This window comes from Rhinoderma darwinii, chromosome 1, assembly GCF_050947455.1.
Source record: "Rhinoderma darwinii isolate aRhiDar2 chromosome 1, aRhiDar2.hap1, whole genome shotgun sequence".
Lineage (NCBI taxonomy): Eukaryota > Metazoa > Chordata > Amphibia > Anura > Rhinodermatidae > Rhinoderma > Rhinoderma darwinii.
The window spans coordinates 404,590,039-404,614,356 of NC_134687.1; the positions used below are offsets into that span (position 1 = coordinate 404,590,039).

A 24,318-nucleotide genomic window follows, 5' to 3' on the forward strand; every position below is an offset into this window, starting at 1 on the left:
GAAAGACAGCAATAGAAAGGTTGAACCTCGTATAAACCAGTAATCAATGCATTACGTGCGCGTATCTGCGGCCTTGTGTCCCGCCCCTCACACTGCCAGTCCTGACGTCCCGCCATCATGATTGCAGCCGTGGCGTCGGTGGAAAAAGCCGTGCTCCGCCAATAATAGCTCAGCAACTGGGCGTTGTCGAACGCCTTCACCAATCAGAGGATTTTGAGGGCGGAGAGAAGCAGCCGGTGAATCTGGGAGCTGACAGGTTAGTTTCAATCAATGCCAGCTGTCAGTATAAACAATATGGCAGCTAATGGTGTTTTCTGAACAGCTGGTAGTGGCATAAGAAGGGCAGTTGCCGTGTGCCAAGTCTACAGGTAGCAGTAAAGTAGCAGAAGTGAGTGTGAGCACGGATGTTATCAGAGCAGCCACGTGCTTTTTGTAGATAATACTGCACTGGGGTAGGGAGTAACTTGTGTTCTGGTGCGCCCTGCAGATTGGTAGGAAATAAGGAGTTATATTTCCCATGTGCCACCGGCCACAATGACTGATTTAAGAAAAACTGGCAGGGTGACATAATCCCCCTATTCACTGCCCATTTGCCCACCTCTGCTGCTTTATCACTAAAGAAAAAATATCAAATACCAGTAATCCGTAACCATTGCTGCGTACCAGACACTATTCCCATTCCCAGGTATCTGGGGCCAAAAGTGCTGTTGGTTTCACTACAATAAAAGTGGTGTTTTTTTTGTTTTTTTAAAAAATAAAAATATTTTGTATTGCCTTAGGCTCAGTGGCGCTTTTACGAAAGTGCAGCAAAGTTGACGTTGGCGTATTTTTCCCTTCATTTAGGCCTTATTTACACGAACGTGTTTTACGTCCGTGATACGCGCGTGAAAATCACCCGTGTCGCACGAACCTATGTTAGTCAATGGGGCCGTTCAGACAGTCTGTGATTTTCCCGCTGCGTAAAACTCACGACATGTCCTATACTTGGCCGTTTTTCGCGCATCACGCACCCATTGAAGTCAATGGGTGCGTGAAAATCACGGACAGCACACGGAAGCACTTCCGTGTGTCGCGCAACAGTAGATAAAGAAATGAAGGAAAAAATAAAAGCACTTCCTTCATAAGGATGGCATATGCGTGAACATCACGCAGCCACGCACCATTGATGACACACGGAACTGCAACGGGCGCAAAACGCTGCACTTTTTTCGCGCGCAAAATTCACACGCTCGTGTGAATAAGGCCTTAGTGCCGTTTTTCTCCCTTAGACCTCCATAAGATTATTTTATTTATTTTTGCCTTTTGTGTGGCGTTTTTAATGTTTTTTTTTTTTTTTAGAATAAATCATGGGTTTGCAAAGCTGAATCTTTGCATCACTTGGTCTTTAAAGCACATGATTTGCAATGCGAAAACGCCACCGAAAAAAAACCGCAGATAGTAAAACACACTGGGGGGAATATATCAACTTTTCTACACCAGTTTTCTGGCCTTTTTACGCTATTAAAATCTTTAGGTGGTCCTTTATGCAGAATAATAAATGTAAGAACGGTACGTACTGTATGTAAATATGGAGTTGACATCCCCCTTGCCTGTTGACAGCAGCTCTAAAACCCTGTGCATGCATGGGGATGGCGAATGTCGGAGGAAAGGCTCTTTGTCAGCCGAAACGTTGTAAGGGTAAAATAAAAGATTATTTACAAGGAGTGCTGCCTACCTTCATCTTCATTTTATTGATACAAAGAGACCTTGGACCTGGTCTTTAAGGCTGGGTTCACACGACTTATTTTCAGGCGTAATGGAAGCGTTTTACGCCTCGAATTACGCCTGAAAACACGGCTCCAATACGTCGGCAAACATCTGCCCATTCATTTCAATGAGTTTGCCGATGTACTGTGCCGACGACCTGTCATTTTACGCGTCGCTGTCAAAAGACGGCGCGTAAAATAACAGCCTCGTCAAAGAAGTGCAGGACACTTCTTGGGATGTAATTGGAGCCATTTTTCATTGAATCCAATGAAGAACAGCTCCAAATTACGTCCGTAAAAGACGCCCCACAAAACGCGAGTACGAGCAATTACGTCTGAAATGCAGGAGCTTTTTTCTCCTGAAAACAGCTCCGTAATTTCAGCCGTAATTGAAGTTATCGTGTGCACATACCCTAAGGGTAGGAACACACTAGGCGTATACACTGCGGATTTATCGCAACAGGTTTTATTGCGGTAAATCTTCAGCGTAGTATAGTAGCAGCAGGGTGGCTGGGCTTTGAACAAATCTCCTTCACACACAGCGGAAAAAATAGGCCGAGAAACCGTTCATAAATTGACCTGCGGTGAGGTTTTTAATTTGCAGCATGTCAATTTATGCTGCGGATTTACTACACTTCTGTTGTGGGTTTTCCCCATTGAATTCAATGGGGAGATAAACCCCACAACTAAGAGCCATGGGTTGCGACTTTTGTGGCAGAAACAAGAAAAATATTTTTATTTTATTTCAAATTAATAAAAAAAGCTTATACTTACCCCCAGCCGTGGTCATAGCGAAGCGATCTTCTTTTCTGAGCGCATCCCGGCCTCCTGGGGTGACGTTTCATCCCACGTGACTGCTGCAGTCAATCAAAGGCTGCAGCGGTCACGTGGACTACAGCGTTATTTCAGGAGGCCCAGCTGCTTTCAGAAGAGAGGGGCGCGTCACCATGACAACGCCTGGGAGGTAAGTTTAAACTTTTCTATTTTTATTTCTTGCAGACATGATGCCTAAAAAACTGCACCACAATTTGTTGCAGTTTTTCGGGCGGAATTCCCTGCGGTTTTCAAGACAGATACGCTGGGTACTTATATGTAGCGTATCTTCCCTGTATGTTCGTACCCTTAGGGTATGTTCACATGGCAGCGTCCATTACGGCTGAAATTACGGTGCTGTTTTCAGGAGAAAACGGCACCGTCATTTCAGCTGTAATGGCATGTGCAGGCGTCTTTCGCTGCGTCCATTACGGACGTAATTGGAGCTGTTTTTCCATGGAGTCAAGGGAAAACGGCTCCATTTACGTCTGAAGAAGTGACAGGCACTTCTTTGACGCGGGCGTCTTTTTTACGCTCCGCCTTTAAACAGCGGCGCGTAAAAAAAAATGACCGTCGGCACAGAACATCGTAAGACCCATTCAAATGAATGGGCAGATGTTTGCCGATGCTTTTGAGCCGCATTTTCGGACGTAATTCGGGGCTAAAACGCCCGAATTACGTCCGTAAATAGTGTGTGTGAACCCAGCCTTAAAGGGGCTATCTCACCTCCACATTTATTACCAAACCCTTCTGTTTTCTTTTCAAATATAATATATATCCTCACCCCTATATCTGTTCCCAACATACCTTCTCATGTTAATTTTTCATATCTGAATCCCCCTTTAAGCCCGTATTCACACGAGCGTATTCTGTACATGATATACAGACCGTGTGTCAGCAGTATTTCTCGGACCGAACACAGTGCAGGGAGCCGGGCTCCTAGCATCATAGTTATGTACGACGCTAGGAGTCCCTGCCTCTCCGTGGAACTACAGTCCCATACTGAAAACATGATTACACTACGGGATAGTTGTCCCGCAGCGAGGCAGGGACTCCTAGCATCGTACATAACAATGATGCTAGGAGCCCGGCTCCCTGCACTGAGTTCGGTCCGGGAAATACTGCTGACATATTGTCCCTATATCATGGACCGAACACGCTCGTGTGAATCCGGCCTAAAAAGCACCACAAGCCACTGAGAGGAGGAGTGATCTTCTAATGGCACACATCACTGGACTTGTAAAGCTAACTCCTACAATCCCCAGCGTGAGTTTCTGCACTATTGTCCCTCCCCCTGCCGCCGCAACGCTGCTTGAGCATTAGGCTTCATGCCCACGTCAGTTATTTTCTTCAGGGTGCTATTAGTTTTTTTAACGGATAGCACCCTGACACATTTATTTCTATGGGGCCATTCACATTTCCGTTGTTTAACGGTTCCGCGCGTCCCTTCCGTCAAAAGTAGAACATGTCCTACTTCTGTCCATTTTTAAAGAGGCTCTGTCACCAGATTATAAGAGCCCTATCTCCTACATAATCTGATCTGCGCTGGAATGTAGATAACAGCAGTGGTTTTTATTTTGAAAAACGGTCATTTTTGAGCAAGTTATGAGCTAGTTTAGATTTATTCTAATGAGTTTCTCAATGGACAACTGGGCGTGTTTTTACTTTTTACCAACTGGGTGTTGTACAGAGGAGTGTATGAGGCTGACCAATCAGTGACCAATCAGCCTCATACACTTCTCATTGTTCCAGCCCAGCATGATCCACAGCACAGTGTGATTGTGCAGTGAATGAAGTAAACACGTCCAGATGTTATAAACACAATACACGCCCAGTTGTCCATTAGAAAGGCTCATTTGCATAAATATAAAATAGCTCATAACTTGGCCAAAAATGATCGTTTTTAAAAAAACAAAAACGTTACTGTTCTCTACATTGCAGCGCCGATCACATGCAATAGGTGAAAGGGGTTTGATAATCTGGTGACAGAGCCTCTTTAAGTGTCTGGAAGCCTATGGGTCTGCTAAAACAACAGACAGCACACGGAAGGCATCCGTGTGCCGTCCATTCTTCAAGGATCCGTTGCCAAGCAACGGCAGGGCATGCCAAAGTTCCCCTCATTCAACACACAAGATGGATTTTAACAGACCGTTTAAAACGGAAGACAAACGGAAGCACAACGTCCATTTAAAATGGAATGGATGCGGAGTGGCAACGGAAACCACACGGATGTCACAACGGACACACGGATCGGTTTTAAACGGACGCAAAAACGGTGAAGGATGTGTTCATGAGGCCTGGGTCTTCATCCGTGCTGAAGCGCTACAGGGAAGATTTTTAAACTGCGCAGACTCGGCTTTCTCAACGGCGGAGAGCACCTAGTGGATTAATTCGCCACTAGGTGCTTTCTAGATCCAGACACACACTAGGAGAGACTGCACATGCGGGTCATGCAGCGAGAGAATCGCTGGAAGGACACGTGCAGAGTAGCGGAGATAGGTAACAGCAGGGGGCGCCATATGAGGGATCTAAAGGTAATATCTGGAGATTTGGTCCTGTTTCTTAATTAATTTAAATGGCAAATTTATTCAGTTTTGTGAATGCCATTGTTTTAGGCCCACCTGCTATGGTGGGACAACCCCTTTAAGGCTAGCACCGGGAATGATTATTTAGTCCTAGCTGCTGTCTTTATTACATTTATTTACTGTGGAAATCCAATACCCAAAGCTGAATTTTCAATTGTAGCTGGAGTTCGCCGTAAAATGAGTGTTTACTGTTGCAGTGAGACCCTTAGGCTATGTTTGACATTTTATTAGGCATTACTTGGAAGTGTATGTAATGTATTCACTATATCTTTCTGATATTTTGCAGGACAATGTGTGAGGTTGAACTGAGCACACGTGTGTATGTGAAAATGATTTTACATGCAGCACACTATCCGCACAGCACAGTGAGTGGCGCTCTTCTAGGGCGCAGAACACCTGGCTGCCTTACGTTATATGATTGTGTCCCTATCAGTCACCAGTTGCCACTTGCACTCAGTCTAGAGGTGGCTCTAACACAGGTACCTAGGTTTTCTGTTTGATCTGTTGTATAGCATTAATGTAGTCACTCACTATTACGTATTACGGATTCACAATGAACAGATCTGTAATAGTGCGCCCATAAACTGCTGTGGCCCTATGCTGTACCTTTGATTTACAGTGGAGGCACTCAGAGGTTTTTTCTTATGGATTCATATGGCTTTATATGTATGACCCTAAGCCACAAGCAAAAACCTTATTGAAGAATAAATATGCACCTAGCGCATGCTGCTATTTAACGAATACAATGAAGAATGCTCTAAAACTGCTGCAAAACCACAGCAGAAAATAATGCAATGTGTAAATGAAAATTCATACATATTTGTTCACGGTATATGTGCAGTAAAATACCACGAAGGCTGAATAGTAAGTAAGTTAGTGGACCCAACCTAACTGAACTCCTTATTCATATTTTCGTGTAATTGTTGATATGCATATTTTTTGCTTTTCTTTCCCTGCCTCTGTCTCTCTTATGAATTTTACTATGTGTGCGCCATTGTTTCTACTTTATTTTTTGTTCTCACCCTCGTCTTTCCTTGGTTGCCCACAGGTAGACTCCTGGAGTTCTCTTCAAGGACTGGTTATTGCAGGTTTTTACCAAGCAAACGCTGGTCTTAGAGATACAAGGTGAAAATCTCTATTTTATCACGACACTTACTCTTTCCATTACATTTCTCATACTCTATAAAAAAAACAAAAAAAAAACACAAATATCCATATTTGCTTAAAGGGGTTTTCCGAGTTATTTAAAAAATTGCTACGGTAGGAGGAATGCAAAAAACAAAAGAGCCATTGCTCATCTCACGGATCCCCGTCGTTCCAGCGCCGCCTCTCTGTTCCTTCCCGCCGCTGTGTTTTGACATAGCTGGAGCGATGACGTGCCCGTCTACCCACGTGATCGCTGCAGCCAATCATCATTTGGTATATTGCACAGGATCGCTCCTATATTGCACAGTCGACTCCGCTATTGATTCCGTCGTTAAAACGTAAACCTGCCGGAATGGTGACGAACGGAAACCATTAGCGATGTTTCCGTCACCATTAGTATCAATGGTGACTGAAACGGAAACTGTAGTTTCAGTTTCACTTTCCGTTGCGGGGTTCACCCGACGGAACCCTCCAATGGAACCCCAGAACGGAAAGCGAAGGGTGATGTCAACAGGCCCTTACATGGTTCCCGATTGCGGTTCAAATAGAATACTGCACCTCTGTGTTTATTCAGAGTTTGCAATTGAGGAACGCATCCAAAAATCGCATCCGTTTTTACTGCAGCTTGCTCCTTTTTTTTGCAGTTGCATTCTTACCACAACCGCATTAATACGGGGTAAAAACGCACAGGGTTTTGGGATGCATTTTTTCATGCGGTTCATCCGCAACCTGTAAATAGACCCTAACTGTGCATACAGATATTGTGGTCAAGGTGCAGTTAAAACCGTATCCAAATCACATGGGTTTATATCAATTTGATGTGTTTTTGTTATGCAGTTGTTCGATTAAATTGCGGTAAAAATGTGTGCAGTTTTTGTATCCAGTTTCAACAGCACCTCATTCACGATGTCTGAATACACCCGTAGACCCCCTGAACACGCTGCAGATTTTGTGTTTGCTGCAGAAACAACCCCATTTAGGTGGATAGAATTGCTTTTCAGTTGCGTGTTCAGGGAGCCTTAGGCCATGTTCACCCCGGGGGGGAAACGCTGCGTAAAAGTAGACCGCGTATCCTGCCTGGAACCCGCAGGGAATTCCGGCTGGAAAACCGCAACAAATTGTGGTGCAGTTTTTCGGGCAGAATCTTCACTGCGGAAAACAGTGGTTGAAAAATAAATAAATAAATAAAAATGTATACTTGCCCTGTACTCCATTGTCACAGTGAAGCTTTCTTCTGTTCTCGTCCAGGATGACCTCCTTGGATGATGCTGCAGCCCATGTGAGCGTTGCAGCCTGTGATTGGCTGCAGCAGTCACATGGGATGAAACGTCATACCAGGAGGCCGAGAAGAACAGAAGAAAGCGTCACTATGACAATGGAGTACAGGGTAAGTATAAACTTTTTTTATTAATGTTAACAAAAAAAATGTGGTTTTTTTCTGAGTTGCGATTTTTGCAGCGGAATCGCCGCTTTTCCACTGCAAAAATTGGAACATTTGCTATTTGTGGCGGGTTTTACCTTGCCATTGAATTCAATGGGAAAACCCCGCAACAGAAAAGCAGCGATTCCGAAGCATAAATGCTGCAGATTAAGAAAACAACGCCGCAGATCAATTTATGAACGGTTTTTCGTAAGATTTTTCTGCCGCATGGGGATCAGATTTGTGAAACTCGTATCCACTGCGCTGCTTTTGTAATACGCATTGGATTTTCTGCAATTAAATCTGTTGCGGAAAATCCACAGTGAAAATCCATCATTATGACACTCTGTCTGTATGTTTGTAAACAGAAAAGCACGTGGTGCTTTTCTGTTTTCATTCATACTTTTTACTGCTGTTGCGTGAATAACGCGCGTTCCACGGAAGTGCTTCCGTGTGGTGCGCGTGATTTTCACACACCCATTGACTTCAATGGGTGCGTGATGCGCGAACAATGCACAAATAACGGACATGTCGTGAGTTTTACGCAGCGAACACACGCTGCGTGAAACTGACGGACTGTCTGCATGGCCCCATAGACTAACATAGGTCCGTTCGTCTAAGCCCTTAAGGGGAATTCACATGCAACAGATTTGATGCAGAAATTCTGCATTCTGAATGGGGTTGCATGCGCATGGTTCTCTGCAAGCCCCACTGAGATCAATGGGATAGTCGCAGAAGTTTCTGCAGAAAATCTGCCACGTGTGAATATGCTCTTAGGGTTTCTTCGGCCCCTTGCGCATCAAATTTGGGATATCTTGTACGTCTTTATAAGTCAAAAGAAGAATCAGATCGCGGTAGAAGGAAAACATCCCCTAAGGAAGTATTAGGTGATGTTTCTCTTCTACCTTGTACTGCGATGCAATATTGTTTTAATCTAAAAATTCATATGGGACTGCTAGCGTCGTACATAACTATAATGCTAGGAGCCCGGCTTCCTGCACTGTGTTCGGTCCGGGACTTGCAGCCGAAATACGTTCCGTCCTTTACAGACCGAACATGCTCGTGTGAACCCAGCCTTATAAGTAACCCTCAGCTATATGAGCAGAACATTATCTGCACAGATTTTCAGTCACTGAATGTAAAAAGGAGAAATTGAACTAAAGTTTATTACAAAATTGCATAACTTCTCATTATAATATAATTGATTTCATTTTTATAAGGCTGGATATTCGCTTTAGGGTTAATACAGGGAATTGTATAATGACCACAGGACACTTCCTCTAACTTTTGCCCTATTCTGTTATTCCTCTTTATCTATGTAGACACCTTACTCAAAAGTCACATTTACATGTTGATTGCCATGTACGTTATCTTTTCAGTATCAACTCTGCCACACTTCGATCAGCCTCACTGATAGCTGAATACCAGGATGATGCAGTGCTAATATTGGTAAGAGAATGTGCTTGAAGAAACACAAGTACAGAATTATTTTTCTTTACTGAGCAGTTCTCCTTGTGCGTGTTTTTTTCTTTTTTTCTGCTTAGATGGATAATGAGCATCTGTTGCCCAGTCCTGGAGTCCCCCCTCTCACAGTACTACATCAGAACAGCAACAAACAGTGGGTTCCCAAGGAAAAGACTTTGTAAGCACGCTTGCATTATATACATGATACCACAACAAACCATGGTTTTAAAAAAAAAAAAAAAGAACAATAACCATAAACATTTCTTCTGCCCAATCTAAGGGCCATCAAGGTGTACCCATCAGCGCTTTTGATTCTCCTAAACAGTTATCGCCACTATACAGGGGCTAGGGAGACGATTATGAACATGCCCATGTGTGCCAGCAATTATAAAGTGTACTTTATAAAACAAAGCTAAAATAACTTCTGCCATATGGAAATTACTTTAGCCGGCAACCCCTCCCATCTAAACTTGATTTCTGTCTTTGCAGGGTACAGTGGATGAAGCAGGATAATATATTCGTTTTCAAATGTATACCCAATTCATTCATAATCAAAATGCTGGAATGTGCAGTATTTTGCATGAATGCAGATCCACTGGAACTAGATTAACAATGGGACGGATGGAGCTACAGGCGAGTGCCACCTATAACTGTTTCTGCGCGCTCAGGATGCAGATACAGTTGAAGCCTACGGCAAAGCAGGGAGCTATAGGCTCCCTGCTCTTTCCTGCCAATATCTGTCTTGTAGGTCACAGGCTGCTCTTGTCCTTTTTCCTTAGAAGTCGCCAGGACCAGGCACAAGTCATCAGCGTACCGGTGCAGGCGGTGCAATGATGTCACTGCATCGCGCTGCTTGTGCCGGGCCGCAATTATTACTTTCGGGGCATTTTTACTGTGGTGGGCACAAAGGGGATCTTTATTACTGTCTTGGGGCAGAAAGGGGCATTATTACTTGGGGGCGCAACGGTGAACATTATTACTATGTGGGATCACAAAAGGGACTTTTCTATGTGGGAGCACAAAGGTGGTAATAAGATGAGCACAATTACTCTTTTGGGCCTAAATGGGGCACAATTACTGTTTGGGGGCTGTCACGATCTGTGGGTATGTGGATCCAGTGGGCCGTACCGCCGTAGTGGTATAGCAGCTGGCCAAACGGGGTACAAAGTCAATGTCTATTGTTCGGATAAAGGTACCTGTGGCAATTCAGACAGTAGCTATGGTTTAGGCTCAGATGGAACCCTGGAAGCAGGCAGACAACAGGTGCGGAGAAACACAGTGGGTGTAGTAGGCGACACAACACGATTCCAACTCAATATAGCACAGGAACATGGTAGCACGGGAAACAGAATACAGGTAGCAGGAACGGGAGCACTGGAACTGGAAAACACTTAATGAACCATTTGCAAAGGCAGACACGGGTATATACAAACACAAGGAAGGAAGGGGTTCGGCACTACTTATAGTCCAGGGTGATCTGGGAGCAATCAGCTCAATCTCACACATGTGTGCGCTCGGGCTCCTTAAGACTGGACTGAGCTTGCGAGTGCACCCTAGTGGTCACTGCGGAACAGGACGGCCGCATGTGCAGACATCTCTGGAGAGAAGGGCGTTGACAGGATGGGAGGAGTTCGTGGTCAGCGACCACGGACGTTACAGTATCCCCCCTCTTACGCCCCCTCCTCTTGGGACCAGAACGAGAGAGAAACTTCTTAATGAGGGTAGGAACATTGAGATTCTCTTATGGCTCCCAGGACCTCTCTTCTGGACCAAACCCCCTCCAATCTACTAAATTAAAGGTTCTTCCTCTTACTTTTTTGGTGTCCAGGATCTCCTTAACCTCAAATATCTCGGCCGAACCGCTGGGGGCAACTGCAGGGCTAAGAGTCTTAGTGTAGCGGTTCAGGACCACAGGTTTCAGGAAAAAAATGTGAAAGGAGTTGGGGATCCAGAGGGTAGCGGGCAGCCGAAGCTTATAAGAGACCGGGTTGATCTGCTACAGGATCTTAAAGGGTCCGAGGAACCTGGGAGCGAGTTTGCATGACGGCACCCTCAGTCGGATATTTCTTGAGGTCAGCCAGACCTTGGTACCCGGAAGAAACATAGGCAGTTCTCTTCTCCTCGTATCTGCCTTTCGCTTCATGCGGTCGACTGCCTGCAGAATAGAGGACCGGGTTTGCTGCCAGATCCGTAAAAAGTCCTGAAATGCAGAGTCAGCTGCAGGCACCTGGGACGCAGCAGACACAGGGAGAGGAATACGTGGATGTTGGCCGTAAACTATGAAGAACGGTGTGGAGGCGGTTGACTCACTTGTATGGTTGTTATAGGAGAACTCGGCCCAAGGAAGAAGCTGCAGCCAGTCATCATGCTGCCTGGAAATGAAGTGTCGTAAGTAATTCTCCATGATCTGACTGATCCTCTCAACTTGGCCATTGGACTGGGGGTGGTAGGCTGAGGAAAAGTTCAACTTTATATCGAGGAGTTTACAGAGGTCCCTCCAGAACTTTGAGGTGAACTGAACCCCCCAATCAGACACAATATGCAGAGGTAGGCCGTGCAGGCGAAAGATGTGTTGATGAAGAGGTTGGCCAGTCGAGAAGCAGAAGGTAGGCCGGTCAGCGGAACAAAATGAGCCATCTATGAGAATCGGTACACCGCCACCCAGACTGTACTGCATCCAGAAGAGGGGGGCAGATCCGTGACAAAGTCCATTGCAATATGCTGCCAGGGAGCATTGGGCACAGGCAGCGGCTGGAGCAGGCCAGCAGGTTTGGAGTGAGCAACTTTGCTGCGCACACTGTGTAGGAGGAGACAAAGTCCATAATGTCTTTGGGCAGCGTGGGCCACCAGAACTGACAGGCAATCAGGTTTCGGGTTTTACGGACACCCGCATGACCTGCCAGTTTAGAGCTATGACCCCAGCGGAGGATTCTTCAGTCTGCCAGACGCACAAAAGTCCTCCCCAGAGGGATGTCTCTAACTTGCAGAGGGTTGACAGAGATGATGCAGGATGGGTCAATGATATTTTGTGGAGGCTATATGGTGTCCTCTGTCTCGAACGACCTGGTCAAGGCATCGGCCCTCACATTCTTGTCGGCAGGGCGATAGTGGAGCTCAAACTGGAACCGGGCAAAGAACAGCGACCATCTGGCTTGACGGGGGTTCAGCCGTTGGGCCGACTGGAGATAGGTGAGGTTCTTGTGGTCAGTGAAAATCAGGATGGGATGAGCTTCACCCTCTAGTAGGTGTCTCCACTCCTCCAGAGCCAGTTTAATGGCCAGTAACTCCCGATCCCCAATCTAGTAATTGCGCTCTGCGGAAGAGAAAAGCTTGGAATAATAGCCACATACCATTGTCTTGCCTTTGGGACCTCTCTGAAGCAGAAGTGCGCCAGCACAAACGGGAGGCGTCCACCTCCAACGAAAACTGCAGAGACACATCAGGATGATGGAGGAACGAGGCTGATGTGAAGGCACTCTTTATGCTATTGAATGAGGCCTCTGCCTCTGGAATCCACACTTTGGCGTTCATGCCTTTTTTGGTGAGGGTAGAGATGGGAGCGGTCAGTAAGGATAAGTTTGGGATGAACTGTCGATAAAAGTTGGCGAATCCCAAGAAAAGCTGTATGGCATTTACCTTCTCAGGATCCATCTTGAGACCCTGATCCGAGATAATGTAGACCAGGAAGGGTAGAGACTTTCTCTCGAACACTCACTTCTCCAGCTTGGCATACAGACGATTCTCCCTTAATCGCAGCAAAACTTGACGGACATGTCTCTGATGAGTCACTGGATCTGGGGAAAAAATCAGAATGTCATCGAGATAGACCACAACACAGACATAGAGGAGATCTCGGAAGACGTCATTGACAAACTCTTGGAAGACCACGGGAGCGTTACACAGACCGAAGGGCATTACCAGGTATTCCTAGTGCCCGTCTCGAGTGTTAAATGCTTTCTTCCATTAGTCACCCCGGCGAATCCGGATTAGGTTGTAAGCCCCACGCAGGTCTAGTTTAGAGAAAATGTTGGCTCCTTGTATGCGATCAAACAGTTCTGAAATTAATGGCAACGGATATCTGTTTTTTACCGTGATCTGGTTGAGACCCCGATAGTCGATGCAGGGTCGAAGAGATTCGTCCTTCTTCTTGACGAAGAAGAACTCGGCCCCGGCCGGGGAGGAGGATCCATCTTGAGGCCTTGATCCGAGATGATGTAGCCCAGGAAGAGTAGAGCATTTCTCAAACACGCCCTTCTCCAGCTTGGCATACAGGCGATTCTCCCTTAATCGCAGCAAAACTTGACGGACATGTCTCTTATTAATCATCCGGTCTGGAGAAAAAATTAAGATGTCATCAAGATAGACCACAACACAGACATAGAGGAGGTCACGGAAGATGTCATTAACGAACTCTTGGAAGACCGCGGGACCGGTACACAGAACTAAGGGCATCAACAGGTATTCATAGTGCCCGTCTCAGGTGTTAAATGCCGTCTTCCATTCGTCACCCCGGCGAATCCGGATTAGGTTGTAAGCCCCACGCAGGTCTAGCTTAGAAAAAATCTTGGCTCCTCGTATGCAGTCAAAAAGTTCAGAAATCAGTGGCAACGGATATCTATTTTTGACCGTGATGTGGTTGACACCCCGGTAGTCGATGCAGGGTCGAAGAGATCCGTCCTTCTTTTTGACGAAGAAGAACCCAGCCGAGGAGGAGGATTTTCATATGAAGCCCCTCTCCAAATTCTCCTTAATATAGGCGGACATAGACTGTGTCTCTGGCACGGGGAAGGGACGCGTCAGGAACCAGTTCAATAGGGCAGCGTCTCGGCCTCCCTCTTACTAAAGACATCCGCAAACTGAGAGTAGTGAGAAGGCAATCCTGCCAATTACCGAGACTGGGCCGGATGGATATGACCCAGGCAACGGTTGAGGCACTTGGAACCCCACTGGAGAACCTCTCCAGAATTCCAGTCCAGAACTGGTGCATGTAGTCGGAGCCAGGGCAGACCCAACAGCACTGGGTTGACAGCCCTCGGCAGGACAAAAAATTAGATGAGCTCGGAATGAAGGGCTCCCACTTTGTAGCTTCAGTAGTTTGGTCACAGCTACAATAGGGTCAGGCAGAGGCAGTCCATTCACTGAGGCAACAATCAAAGGCCTCTCCAGAGGGGTTGTGGGCAACTGGAGAAGATCCACCAAGTCTCTCCGAATGAAGTTAGATGCGGATCCAGAGTCCAGATAGGCAGAGACCCAGTGCGTTCTCTCGCCGGACACTATGGTCACGGGGATGGACAACTTGGAAGAAAGTCCCTCCTCACCCAGAGTTGTCTCTCCAACGAACCCTAGGTTCTGGGGCTTTTGGGGGCACAGACGACCAGTTGGCCTCCGAGGCCACAATACAGACAGGGTCCGGAGGTGCGTCTGCGTTGTCTCTCCTGGATAGAAAGTTTGAGATGGTCTGTCTTCAAAGACTCCTTAGGTGGAACAGCAGATGAGGACAGCAGGGGTTGCTGAAATGTGAGAATCGGACTAGGGAGTCCCCTCTCCCGACGAGCCTCTAGGAACCCTTCTCGGATCCTTATGTCAATCCGGACGGCCAGAAGAATGAGATCGTGCAGGGTAGATGGCAGATCTCGGGCAGCAAGCTCGTCCTTAATCACGGGGGGACAGTCCCTGTCAAAATGTTGCCACCAAGGCCTCGTTGTTCCATAACAACTCTCCTGCTAGGGTGCGGAAGTAAATGGCGGGTATAGTAGTCCACACAACACGACTCCAACTCAGTATAGCACAGGAACACGGTAGCACGGGAAACAGGATACAGGTAGCTGGAACTGGAACTGGAAACACTTAATGAACCATTTGCAAAGACAGACACGGGTAGATACAAACACGCTCAGGCAAGGAAGGAAGGGGCTGGTCCCTTCTTATAGTCCAGGGTGATCTGGGAGTAATCAGCTCAATCTCACACATGTGTGCGCTCGGGCTCCTTATGGCTGGACTGAGCTTGCGAGTGCACCCTAGTGGTCACAGCGGAACAGGACGGCCACATGTGCAGACATCTCTGGAGAGAAGGGCATAGACAGAATGGGAGGAGTTCGTGGTCGGCGACCACGGACGTTACAGGGGCACTGAGAACATCACTATTACTGTATCCAGGCAAAGATGGCAATTTTACTGTATGGTGCACTATTATTTATTTTATATAACTTATTTAGAAGTCTGGTCTGGGGTCTGAATTAATTTAGGGGTCTGGTCTGGGGTCTGAATTTATGTGTGTTGTAATAGAGGCTGGGGATAGCTGCAGAAGCAAGGAGCCATAGACTTCTCAGCAGCAAATTTTGCAGTCTTAAAGGAACAGTGTCATCACAATTTTTTTTTAAATATGTTAAAGATGTTAGTGCTTTATTAAAAACGTTTATATTTATTTGTGTGTTTGTGTTTTACTTTTTCTTATTTTTACACTTTTTCTTCCCTATGGGGGCTGCCATTTTTTTTTCCATTTCTGTATGTGTCGATTAACGACACATACAGACATGGAATACGGCAGCCACAGTCCCATAGGGACTGCGAACGGGTCCCGTCCCATCCACTTCTGTGTACGCCGTCTGTGTGGGAACTGCGCATGCGCCGCTCCCACACAGTCCAATTTGAAATGCGCGCCGTCCGGCGCCATTTTCCTGTGGACGGGAAGTCGCTGCCGGACAGTAAGATTACTACTTCCGGTCGCGGCTTCCGGACTTGTGCACTTGGACCAGCGGCAGCAGACGGAGCGGACGGGCCGGAGGGAGCCACGGCGGCAGGAGCAGGTAAGAGATTTCTATGTATGTTCGTGTTTGTGTGTGTTTACTACTGTATGTAAACCTACTACACTGTGTGTTAGCTCAAAAAATGGCGACACACAGTGTAGGAGGTTAGACCGTTCAAACCCCTCGTTTATCCCGGCACTAGCCAGGATAAAGGAGGGGGGGGATTCTCAGAGCTCACTAGAGCGAGTGCTTTTTTCCCAATTTTGCAGCAAAAAGCAATGTGGTTGCTTTACCACATGCAATGCTGCAATTTTGGGAATAGCTCCATCTAGTGACCAGCAATGGGAAATATTATAAATTAGAATCTAATTTATAATATTTCCTGACTCGTGAAAAAAATAAAAAAAATTTGAACAATGTTTAATCACCTACACACTAAATGTTTAATTAAAAAAAAAACAACATGTTTTGCTGGCAACACATTCCCTTTAAGGAGAAATCGTCATGGTCTGGTTCGGATGGTGAAGTAAAGGAAAGAAAGGGTCTACAATCCAAGAAGACGTCACTTGTGAGTCACTGAATTTATAGAGGAGCTGTCACCTCTCCAGACTTGTCTGTTATAGTAAATCCTTATTTTACACTTTAGATAACAAATCTAAATCATCCTTACTTAGAACTCTGTGTTATGATGTTCCTCTGTTATTCCTCCTGAAAATGTATGAATAAGACCTGGTCTACATAGAAACTTTTTTACATTTTTAACTAGAGCTACAGCTGCAGTACAAAGCAATACATTGAGTTGCATGCAATCTTGAACAGCAGCTGTCAATTGATAGTTAAAAGGAATTAGTAATGCTACAAAAAGTTTCTGTGTAACCCAGGCCTAATTGACAACTGAGTGTTACCATTCCCCATGTCAATAGGATGTGTCCCTTCACAGTCTGACAGTATCAGTGATGATTCAACAGTGTCAGATTGTGTAGGGGCATAGCCTTTGACAAGGGGAACGGTAACAACCAAACTTAAAATGTATAGCTATGCCCACATAATGCTGGTCACGCCGCCACAACACTAGTCATTCATATTGTGTACATGTTGTGTACTCATGGGGAATACAAGTATTTACTATATCAGATATGTCAGGAGAGGTGACAAATCCTCAATAAGGGTATGTGCACACGCTAGCTGTCATTTACGTGTGAAAAGACAGACTGTTTTCAAGAGAAAACAGCTGCCTCGTTTCACACGTAAATGCTCCTCCTCGCATTTTGCGAGGCGTCTGAGACGCTCGTAAATCTTGAGCTGTGCTTCATTGAGTTCAATGAAGAACAGCTCAAATTACGTGGCAAAGAAGTGCCCTGCACTTCTTTGCCGAGGCAGTCCATTTACGCGTCGTCGTTTGACAGCTGTCAAACGACGACGCATAAATTACAGGTCGTCTACACAATACGTTGGCAAACCCATTCAAATGAATGGGCAGATGTTTGCCGACGTATTGTAGCCCTATTTTCAGACGTAAAACGAGGCATAATACGCCTCGTTTACGTCTGAAAACAGGTTGTGTGAACCCAGCCTAAATCTAGTAACTCATAGGTGACATCTTCTCTGCTTGTAGATGTTCTCTTTTTTTCTTTTCTCCATATGGCGCAGACCGCGTTTACAACATCTCCTGACCACTGTCGTGACATATATCACTCCTCCCTTCTGTAGTTATCCCCATACTCTATAGTAATACAAATAAATTCGGACCCCAGATCAGACACATAAATTTATTCACAGCCAGACCCCTACATTAGCTCAGACCCCAGAGCAGAATCCTAAGTTACAAAAATAAATTATAGTGCACCACAAAGTAAAAGTGCCATCTTTTGTACCCCACACAGTAATAGTGATGTTCTCAGTGCCCCCAAACCGTAATAGTGCCCCACTTAGGCCCAAAACAGTAATAGTGCTGCTCTTTGTGCCCCCTCCTGCCTCTCTGCTTAAAGAGGCTCTGTCACCAGATTATAAGTGCCCTATCTCCTACAAAATGTGATTGTTTTTTATTTTGAAAAACAATCAATTTTGAGCAAGTTATGCACAATTTTAGATTTATGCTAATTACTTTCTTAATAGACAACTGGGCGTGTTTTTACTTTTTACCAAGTGAGCGTTGTAAATGGAAGTGTATGATGCTGACCAATCAGCATCATACACTTCTCTCCATTCATTTTTAGCAGTACTCGCAACACAAAAATGTTGTGTGAATGACAGCGAGATCTCGCGAGATCATGCCGTGCTGTGTGAGTAAGTCCCCAAGAAACTTTACCGTCCTGGCTGGAGGTGATGTCTATTCACTCTCAAGACACTTCGGTAAAGTTAATGTGGGAGTATGTGACAGTACAGCGTGATCTCGCGAGATCACGCTGTGTTGCGAGTACTGCTAAAAATGAATGGCGAGTAGTGATTGGTCAGCGTCATACACTTCTCTTTACAACGCCCAGTTGGTAAAAAGGTGACCAAAGGACATGTGTCCCTTTGTCTTCGTGATCGGTGTTGGTTCTAGAGATTATAATCATAATGTTATGGCATATACTAGCGATATAAGTGCGTTGCAACATACCCACCTGTAGTAGTTACTGTACTTACATTATTCAATTGTTTCTCATAGGGTCATGTGGGGTCATTGGGAAGAGACTCAACGTATTACAAGGCAGCTTCTTCAAGCTAAAGCTTACCAGCGACTCATTGACTTTGACACTCATCTTGATGATATCAGAACTGACTGGACCAATGAAGCTCTGAATGTGGAAATAACCCGTCTAGCTACTATAGCAAATGGCAGCACATGAACGTTTTTTTAACACTATATCATAGTTTAGTTTTATGTATATATGATTATATATACATATAGGTGTAAATAAGCTGTGTCTATATGACCTGTGTTTGTGTATTTATCAAATTACAGTTACATTTAATTTGTTATTGACCCTCTTGGTTAATGTAGAAAAAACACTTTAGTATCCAAAGCATTGATATGTTTTATTTTGCTTTCATTGCGACCGATGTTTTGAAATCAAAATATGTAATTACAATAAAATGCAAATCTACATCTTATGTAAATGTTGCAAATGTACGAAGGTAAACTTGAATGGCACATGGAATGTGCTTAGTAGATGAGTCTCTTGGCGTCTCCACGAGGTCTTTTAATTTTGCTGTAATTCTTGATAACGACATCACATAGCATGGCCTGAAGAGAGAAATAATCATATCAGTAATAAAAGTACCACACTGAGCGATATGCTGAGGTTAAAGCTGTGATTTTTCAGAGTTCCCCTAGTGATCTGTTTCAGTTAAGCTGTAAGCCCATTGACGTTAATTAGTCTGTTCTTAGAGTTGAGTCATAAGATGGGGAGACCATTCTTTAACCACTTCCTGACCAAAAGCATTACCCCCCTTTCCTGACCAGGTGCATTTTCAAGTTTTAGCCATGTGCCGATTTAAAAGCAAATAGTTTTTCTATTACTCTTCCAATCTACAGTACATGTATTTGGTCTTGTTTTTCTCAGAACATATTGGACTCCCATATTGTGTAAAAAACTAAAAATAAATAGATTTAACTTTTTTTAAGATAAGGAAGGAAAACTGGAAACAAAATTGAAAAAAAATGTAAGTATGTGATTTTAGGTGATGTTTTTTGACATCTTGTGCATGCCACTGGGTAAACGCCTGCGATACCAAATATGTGTGCATTTCTTACACGCTGGGCGCAAGGTGGAGCTTACAGTTAATGGTGCGGTGCACAAACTGTATTTTGGAGAGAACATTTTCCAAAGCTGGTTTCCCAACACCATACGACTATTACAGATGATGTGAAGTGCTATAACACCGTTAACACTCCCATAAAGATTATTTTTAGGAAATTAGATCCCCCCAAGGTATTAATTTAACAACATACCAAAGATTTGAGAATTGGCCGTGTAAAATGTCTGCAGCAAGTGGATGAGATATGTAAAATCTCATCTACTTGCCTTGTACTAATATCCACTGCAGAATCTACCTGCACAAATCTGCAGGTAAAATCTGCAGTGAATCCGCCACATGTAAAGTCACCCTGAGGGCTTATTCAGACAAACGTATAATACGTCCGTGCTACGCGCGTGATTTTCACGTGCGTCGCACGGACCTATGTTAGTCAATGGGGCCGTTCAGACAGTCCGTGATTTTTACGCAGTATGTCTGCTGCGTAAAACTCACGACATGTCCTATATTTGGCCGTGTTTCACTCTGCACGCACCCATTGAAGTCAATGGGTGCGTGCAAATCGCGCTCGGCACACGGAAGCACTTCCGGGTGCCGCGAGTGATTCGCGCAACAGTAAAATGAATGAATGAAAACCGAAAAGCACCACGTGCTTTTCTGTTTACAAACATAAAAACAGAGTGTCATAATGACGGCGGCTGCGAGAAAATCACGCAGCCATGCATCATATGCTGATGACACCTGGAGCTTTTGCAGACCTTTTGCATGCGCAAAACGCCGTGTGTTTTGCGCACGCAAAACGCACACGCTCGTGTGAATCCGGCCTAAGGCTAGGACTACATAATGACATTGGCTGCTACACAGGTCACACAGCCAAAGATTGCTATGTCATATAGCTTGCACCGCAAGTAATTATAGCCAACGGGGTTGCGTTGTGACCTGCAAGTAACTGCAACACGACAGTTTGGATTTCTTGTCGCTGACATGACGCGGCAACTTGCGCATTGCGACACAACCACATTTACTTGCAATGTAGGCAATGGGATATAGCAAACTCTTTGGGTTTGTCACGGCCAAAGTCGCTGTGTAGCCCCAGCCTAAAACTGTACAATGCATCAATATATATGATATAAGATAGATATATAGAAATAATAAGAATCTTTATTTGTATGATACAAAAAGTCTGCATTTACATAGATATATAAAGATATTATAATAATCATGATCTATCTAAACACAGATTTTTTGTGTCATACAAATAAAGATTATTATTATCTCTATCTAATATCTATCTCATATATATCTATATATTGATATATAGTGAAGTTTAAGGCTGGAAAAAAATAATAATTTAATTTTCACTGCCCAATTCTAATAAAATCTATGAAACACCTGTGGGGTTAAAATGCTCACTACACCCCTCGATAAATTCCTTAAGGTGTGTTGTTTCCCAAATGGAGTTTTGGGGAGTTTCCACTGTTTAGGTCCCACAGGGGCTTTGCAAATGCGACATGGTGCGAAGAAACCAATCCAGCAAAATCTGCACTCCAAAAGCCAAGTGGCGCGCCTTCCCTTCTAAGCCATGCCCTGTGTCCAAACAGCAGTTTATGACCGCATATTGGGTACTTCCATACTCTGGAGAAGTTGCTTTACAAATGTTGTTTGTTTTTTTTTTTCTTTATTGAGAAAATTAAACATTTTGAGCTAAAGCTACATTTTATTGAATAAAAAAATATATTTTTATTTTCACTGCCCAATTTTAATAAAAATTATGAAACACCTGTGGAGTCAAAATGTTCACTACACCCCTAGATTAATTACTCAAGGGGTGTAGTTTCCTAAATGGAGTCACTTTTGGGTTGTTTCCACTATACTGGCACCTCAGGGGCTTTGAAAATGCGACATGGTGCCGAGAAACCAGTCCAGCAAAATCTGCGCTCCAAAAGCCAAATGGCGCTCCTTCCCTTCTAAGCCTTGTCGTGTGCCCAAACAACAGTTTATGACAACATATGGGGTGTTGACATACTCCAGAGAAGTTGCTTTACAAATATTGGGGGGCTTTTTCTTCTTTATTCCTTGTGGAAATTGATTTTGTTTAGCTAAAACGACATCTTATTGGAAAAATGTAAATTTTTTTATTTTCACGTCCAAATTCTAATAAAATCTATGAAACACCTGTGGGTTCAAGATGCTCACTTCACCCCTAGATCAGTTCCTTGTGGGTGTAGTTTTCAAAATGGGATTTTTTTGGGGTGTTTCCTTTGTTTTGGCATCACAGGACTTCTTCAAACCTGACGTGGTGCCTAAAATATAATCTAATAAAAAGAAGGCCCCAAAATCCACTAGGTGCTCCTTTCCTTCTAAGGCCTGAGCTCCAGTCCATTGGCACACTAGGGCCTCTTGCAGGATTTTTCTAAAAACTGCAGAATCTGGGCAATAAATATTGAGTTGTGTTTCTCTTGTAAAACCTTCTGTGCTACAGAAAATAATGAATTAAAAATGAATTTCTGCAAAAAAAAAATTACATTTGTTCATTTCACCTCTATTTTGCTCTAATTGTTGGGAAATGCTTAAAGGGTTAAGAAACTTTCTAAATGCTGTTTTCAATACTTTGAGGGGTGCAGTTTTTAAAATGGGGTGACTTATGGGGGATTTCTAATATATATAGCACTTAAAACCACTTCAGAACTGAACTGGTCCATGAAAACATTTTAATTTTCTTGAAAATGTGACATATTGCTGCTGAAGTTGTAAGCCTTGTAACGTCCTAGAAAAATAAAAGGACGTTCAAAAAACGATGCAAACATAAAGTAGACATATGGTAAATGTTAACAAGTAACTATTTTGTGTGGTATTACTATCGGTTTTACAAGCAGATACATTTAAATTTCGAAAACTGCAAATTTTTGCAAATTTTCTCAAAATGTTGGTGTTTCTCACGAATAAATATTGAATTTATCTACTACATTTTTTCACTAACAAAGTCCAATATGTCACAAGAAAATCTCAGAATCGCTTCGATAGGTAAAAGCATTCCAAAGTTTTTACCACATTTAGTGACGCGTCAGATTTGAAAAATTAGGGTATGATCACACAGCTTAGCAAAATAGGTCTGAAAATACGGAGCTGTTTTCAGGCGGAAACAGCTCCTGATTTTCAGACGATTTTGTAGCAACTTGCGTTTTTGCGGCGTATTTTACGGACGTTATTGGAGATGTTTTTCAACAAATAAATATGCATTTATGTTTATAAGTTACCATTGTAGAGACAGTGAAGGAAATAAGTATTTGATCCCTTGCTGATTTTGTAAGTTTGCCCACTGTCAAAGACATGAACAGTCTAGAATTTTTAGGCTAGGTTAATTTTACCAGTGAGAGATAGATTATATATAAAAAATAAAAAAAAACTGAAAATCACATAGTCAAAATTATATATATTTATTTGCATTGTGCACAGAGAAATAAGTATTTGATCCCTTTGGTAAACAAGACTTAATACTTGGTGGCAAAACCCTTGTTGGCAAGAACAGCAGTCAGACGTTTTTTGTAGTTGATGATGAGGTTTGCACACATGTTAGATGGAATTTTGGCCCACTCCTCTTTGCAGATCATCTGTAAATCATTAAGATTTCGAGGCTGTCGCTTGGCAACTCGGATCTTCAGCTCCCTCCATAAGATTTTGATAGGATTAAGGTCTGGAGACTGGCTAGGCCATTCCATGACCTTAATGTGCTTCTTTTTGAGCCACTCCTTTGTTGCCTTGGCTGTATGTTTCGGGTCATTGTCGTGCTGGAAGACCCAGCCACAAGCCATTTTTAATGTCCTGGTGGAGGGAAGGAGGTTGTCACTCAGGATTTGACGGTACATGGCTCCATCCATTCTCCCATTGATGCGGTGAAGTAGTCCTGTGCCCTTAGCAGTGAAACACCCCCAAAACATAATGTTTCCACCTCCATGCTTGACAGTGGGGACGGTGTTCTTTGGGTCATAGGCAGCATTTCTCTTCCTCCAAACACGGCGAGTTGAGTTAATGCCAAAGAGCTCAATTTTAGTCTCATCTGACCACAGCACCTTCTCCCAATCACTCTCAGAATCATCCAGATGTTCATTTGCAAACTTCAGACGGGCCTGTATATGTGCCTTCTTGAGCAGGGGGACCTTGCGTGCACTGCAGGATTTTAATCCATTACGGCGTAATGTGTTACCAATGGTTTTCTTGGTGACTGTGGTCCCAGCTGCCTTGAGATCATTAACAAGTTCCCCCCGTGTAGTTTTCGGCTGAGCTCTCACCTTCCTCAGGATCAAGGATACCCCACGAGGTGAGATTTTGCATGGAGCCCCAGATCGATGTCGATTGACAGTCATTTTGTATGTCTTCCATTTTCTTACTATTGCACCAACAGTTGTCTCCTTCTCACCCAGCGTCTTACTTATGGTTTTGTAGCCCATTCCAGCCTTGTGCAGGTCTATGATCTTGTCCCTGACATCCTTAGAAAGCTCTTTGGTCTTGCCCATGTTGTAGAGGTTAGAGTCAGACTGATTCATTGAGTCTGTGGACAGGAGTCTTTTATACAGGTGACCATGTAAGACAGCTGTCTTTAATGCAGGCACCAAGTGGATTTGGAGCGTGTAACTGGTCTGGAGGAGGCTGAACTCTTA

At 44.1% G+C, this 24,318-nt stretch overlaps 2 protein-coding genes and 1 long non-coding RNA gene across 5 annotated transcripts in view; 1 reads left to right on the plus strand and 2 right to left on the minus strand.

Moving 5' to 3' along the window:
* Positions 1-145, minus strand: part of LOC142653942 (uncharacterized) — a 51,304-nt gene extending 51,159 nt beyond the window's left edge. The window contains exon 1 of the long non-coding RNA XR_012848782.1: positions 56-145. This is a non-coding gene — a long non-coding RNA (uncharacterized LOC142653942). The remainder of the gene's footprint in view (positions 1-55) is intronic.
* Positions 1-19,523, plus strand: EMC9 (ER membrane protein complex subunit 9). 3 transcript variants are annotated; one of them, XM_075828879.1, is made up of 6 exons: positions 1-256; positions 5,430-5,622; positions 6,192-6,268; positions 9,089-9,158; positions 9,254-9,351; positions 18,570-19,523. In XM_075828879.1, the coding sequence occupies exons 2-6, from the start codon at positions 5,434-5,436 to the stop codon at positions 18,748-18,750; spliced, it is 615 nt and encodes a 204-aa protein (XP_075684994.1). In that variant the 5' UTR covers positions 1-256; positions 5,430-5,433; the 3' UTR covers positions 18,751-19,523. The 3 variants fall into 3 exon arrangements, with proteins under 3 accessions (XP_075684994.1, XP_075684995.1, XP_075684996.1); XM_075828880.1 differs by lacking the exon at positions 1-256 and adding an exon at positions 282-388; XM_075828881.1 differs by lacking the exon at positions 1-256 and adding an exon at positions 285-368.
* PSME1 (proteasome activator subunit 1) overlaps positions 18,915-24,318 on the minus strand; it is a 26,613-nt gene continuing 21,209 nt past the window's right edge. The window contains exon 11 of the mRNA XM_075828875.1: positions 18,915-19,148. Coding sequence (XP_075684990.1) covers positions 19,068-19,148 — 81 coding nt within the window. The 3' untranslated portion in view covers positions 18,915-19,067. The remainder of the gene's footprint in view (positions 19,149-24,318) is intronic.

Bases quoted from the DNA above. Each gene is read 5' to 3' on its own strand.
- EMC9 (XM_075828879.1), top strand. From the start codon at position 5,434: ATGTGTGAGGTTGAACTGAGCACACGTGTGTATGTGAAAATGATTTTA. The intron at 5,623-6,191 runs GTACCTAGGTTT...GGTTGCCCACAG, and splicing joins TAGAGGTGGCTCTAACACAG to GTAGACTCCTGGAGTTCTCT. The intron at 9,159-9,253 runs GTAAGAGAATGT...TTTTCTGCTTAG, and splicing joins ATGATGCAGTGCTAATATTG to ATGGATAATGAGCATCTGTT.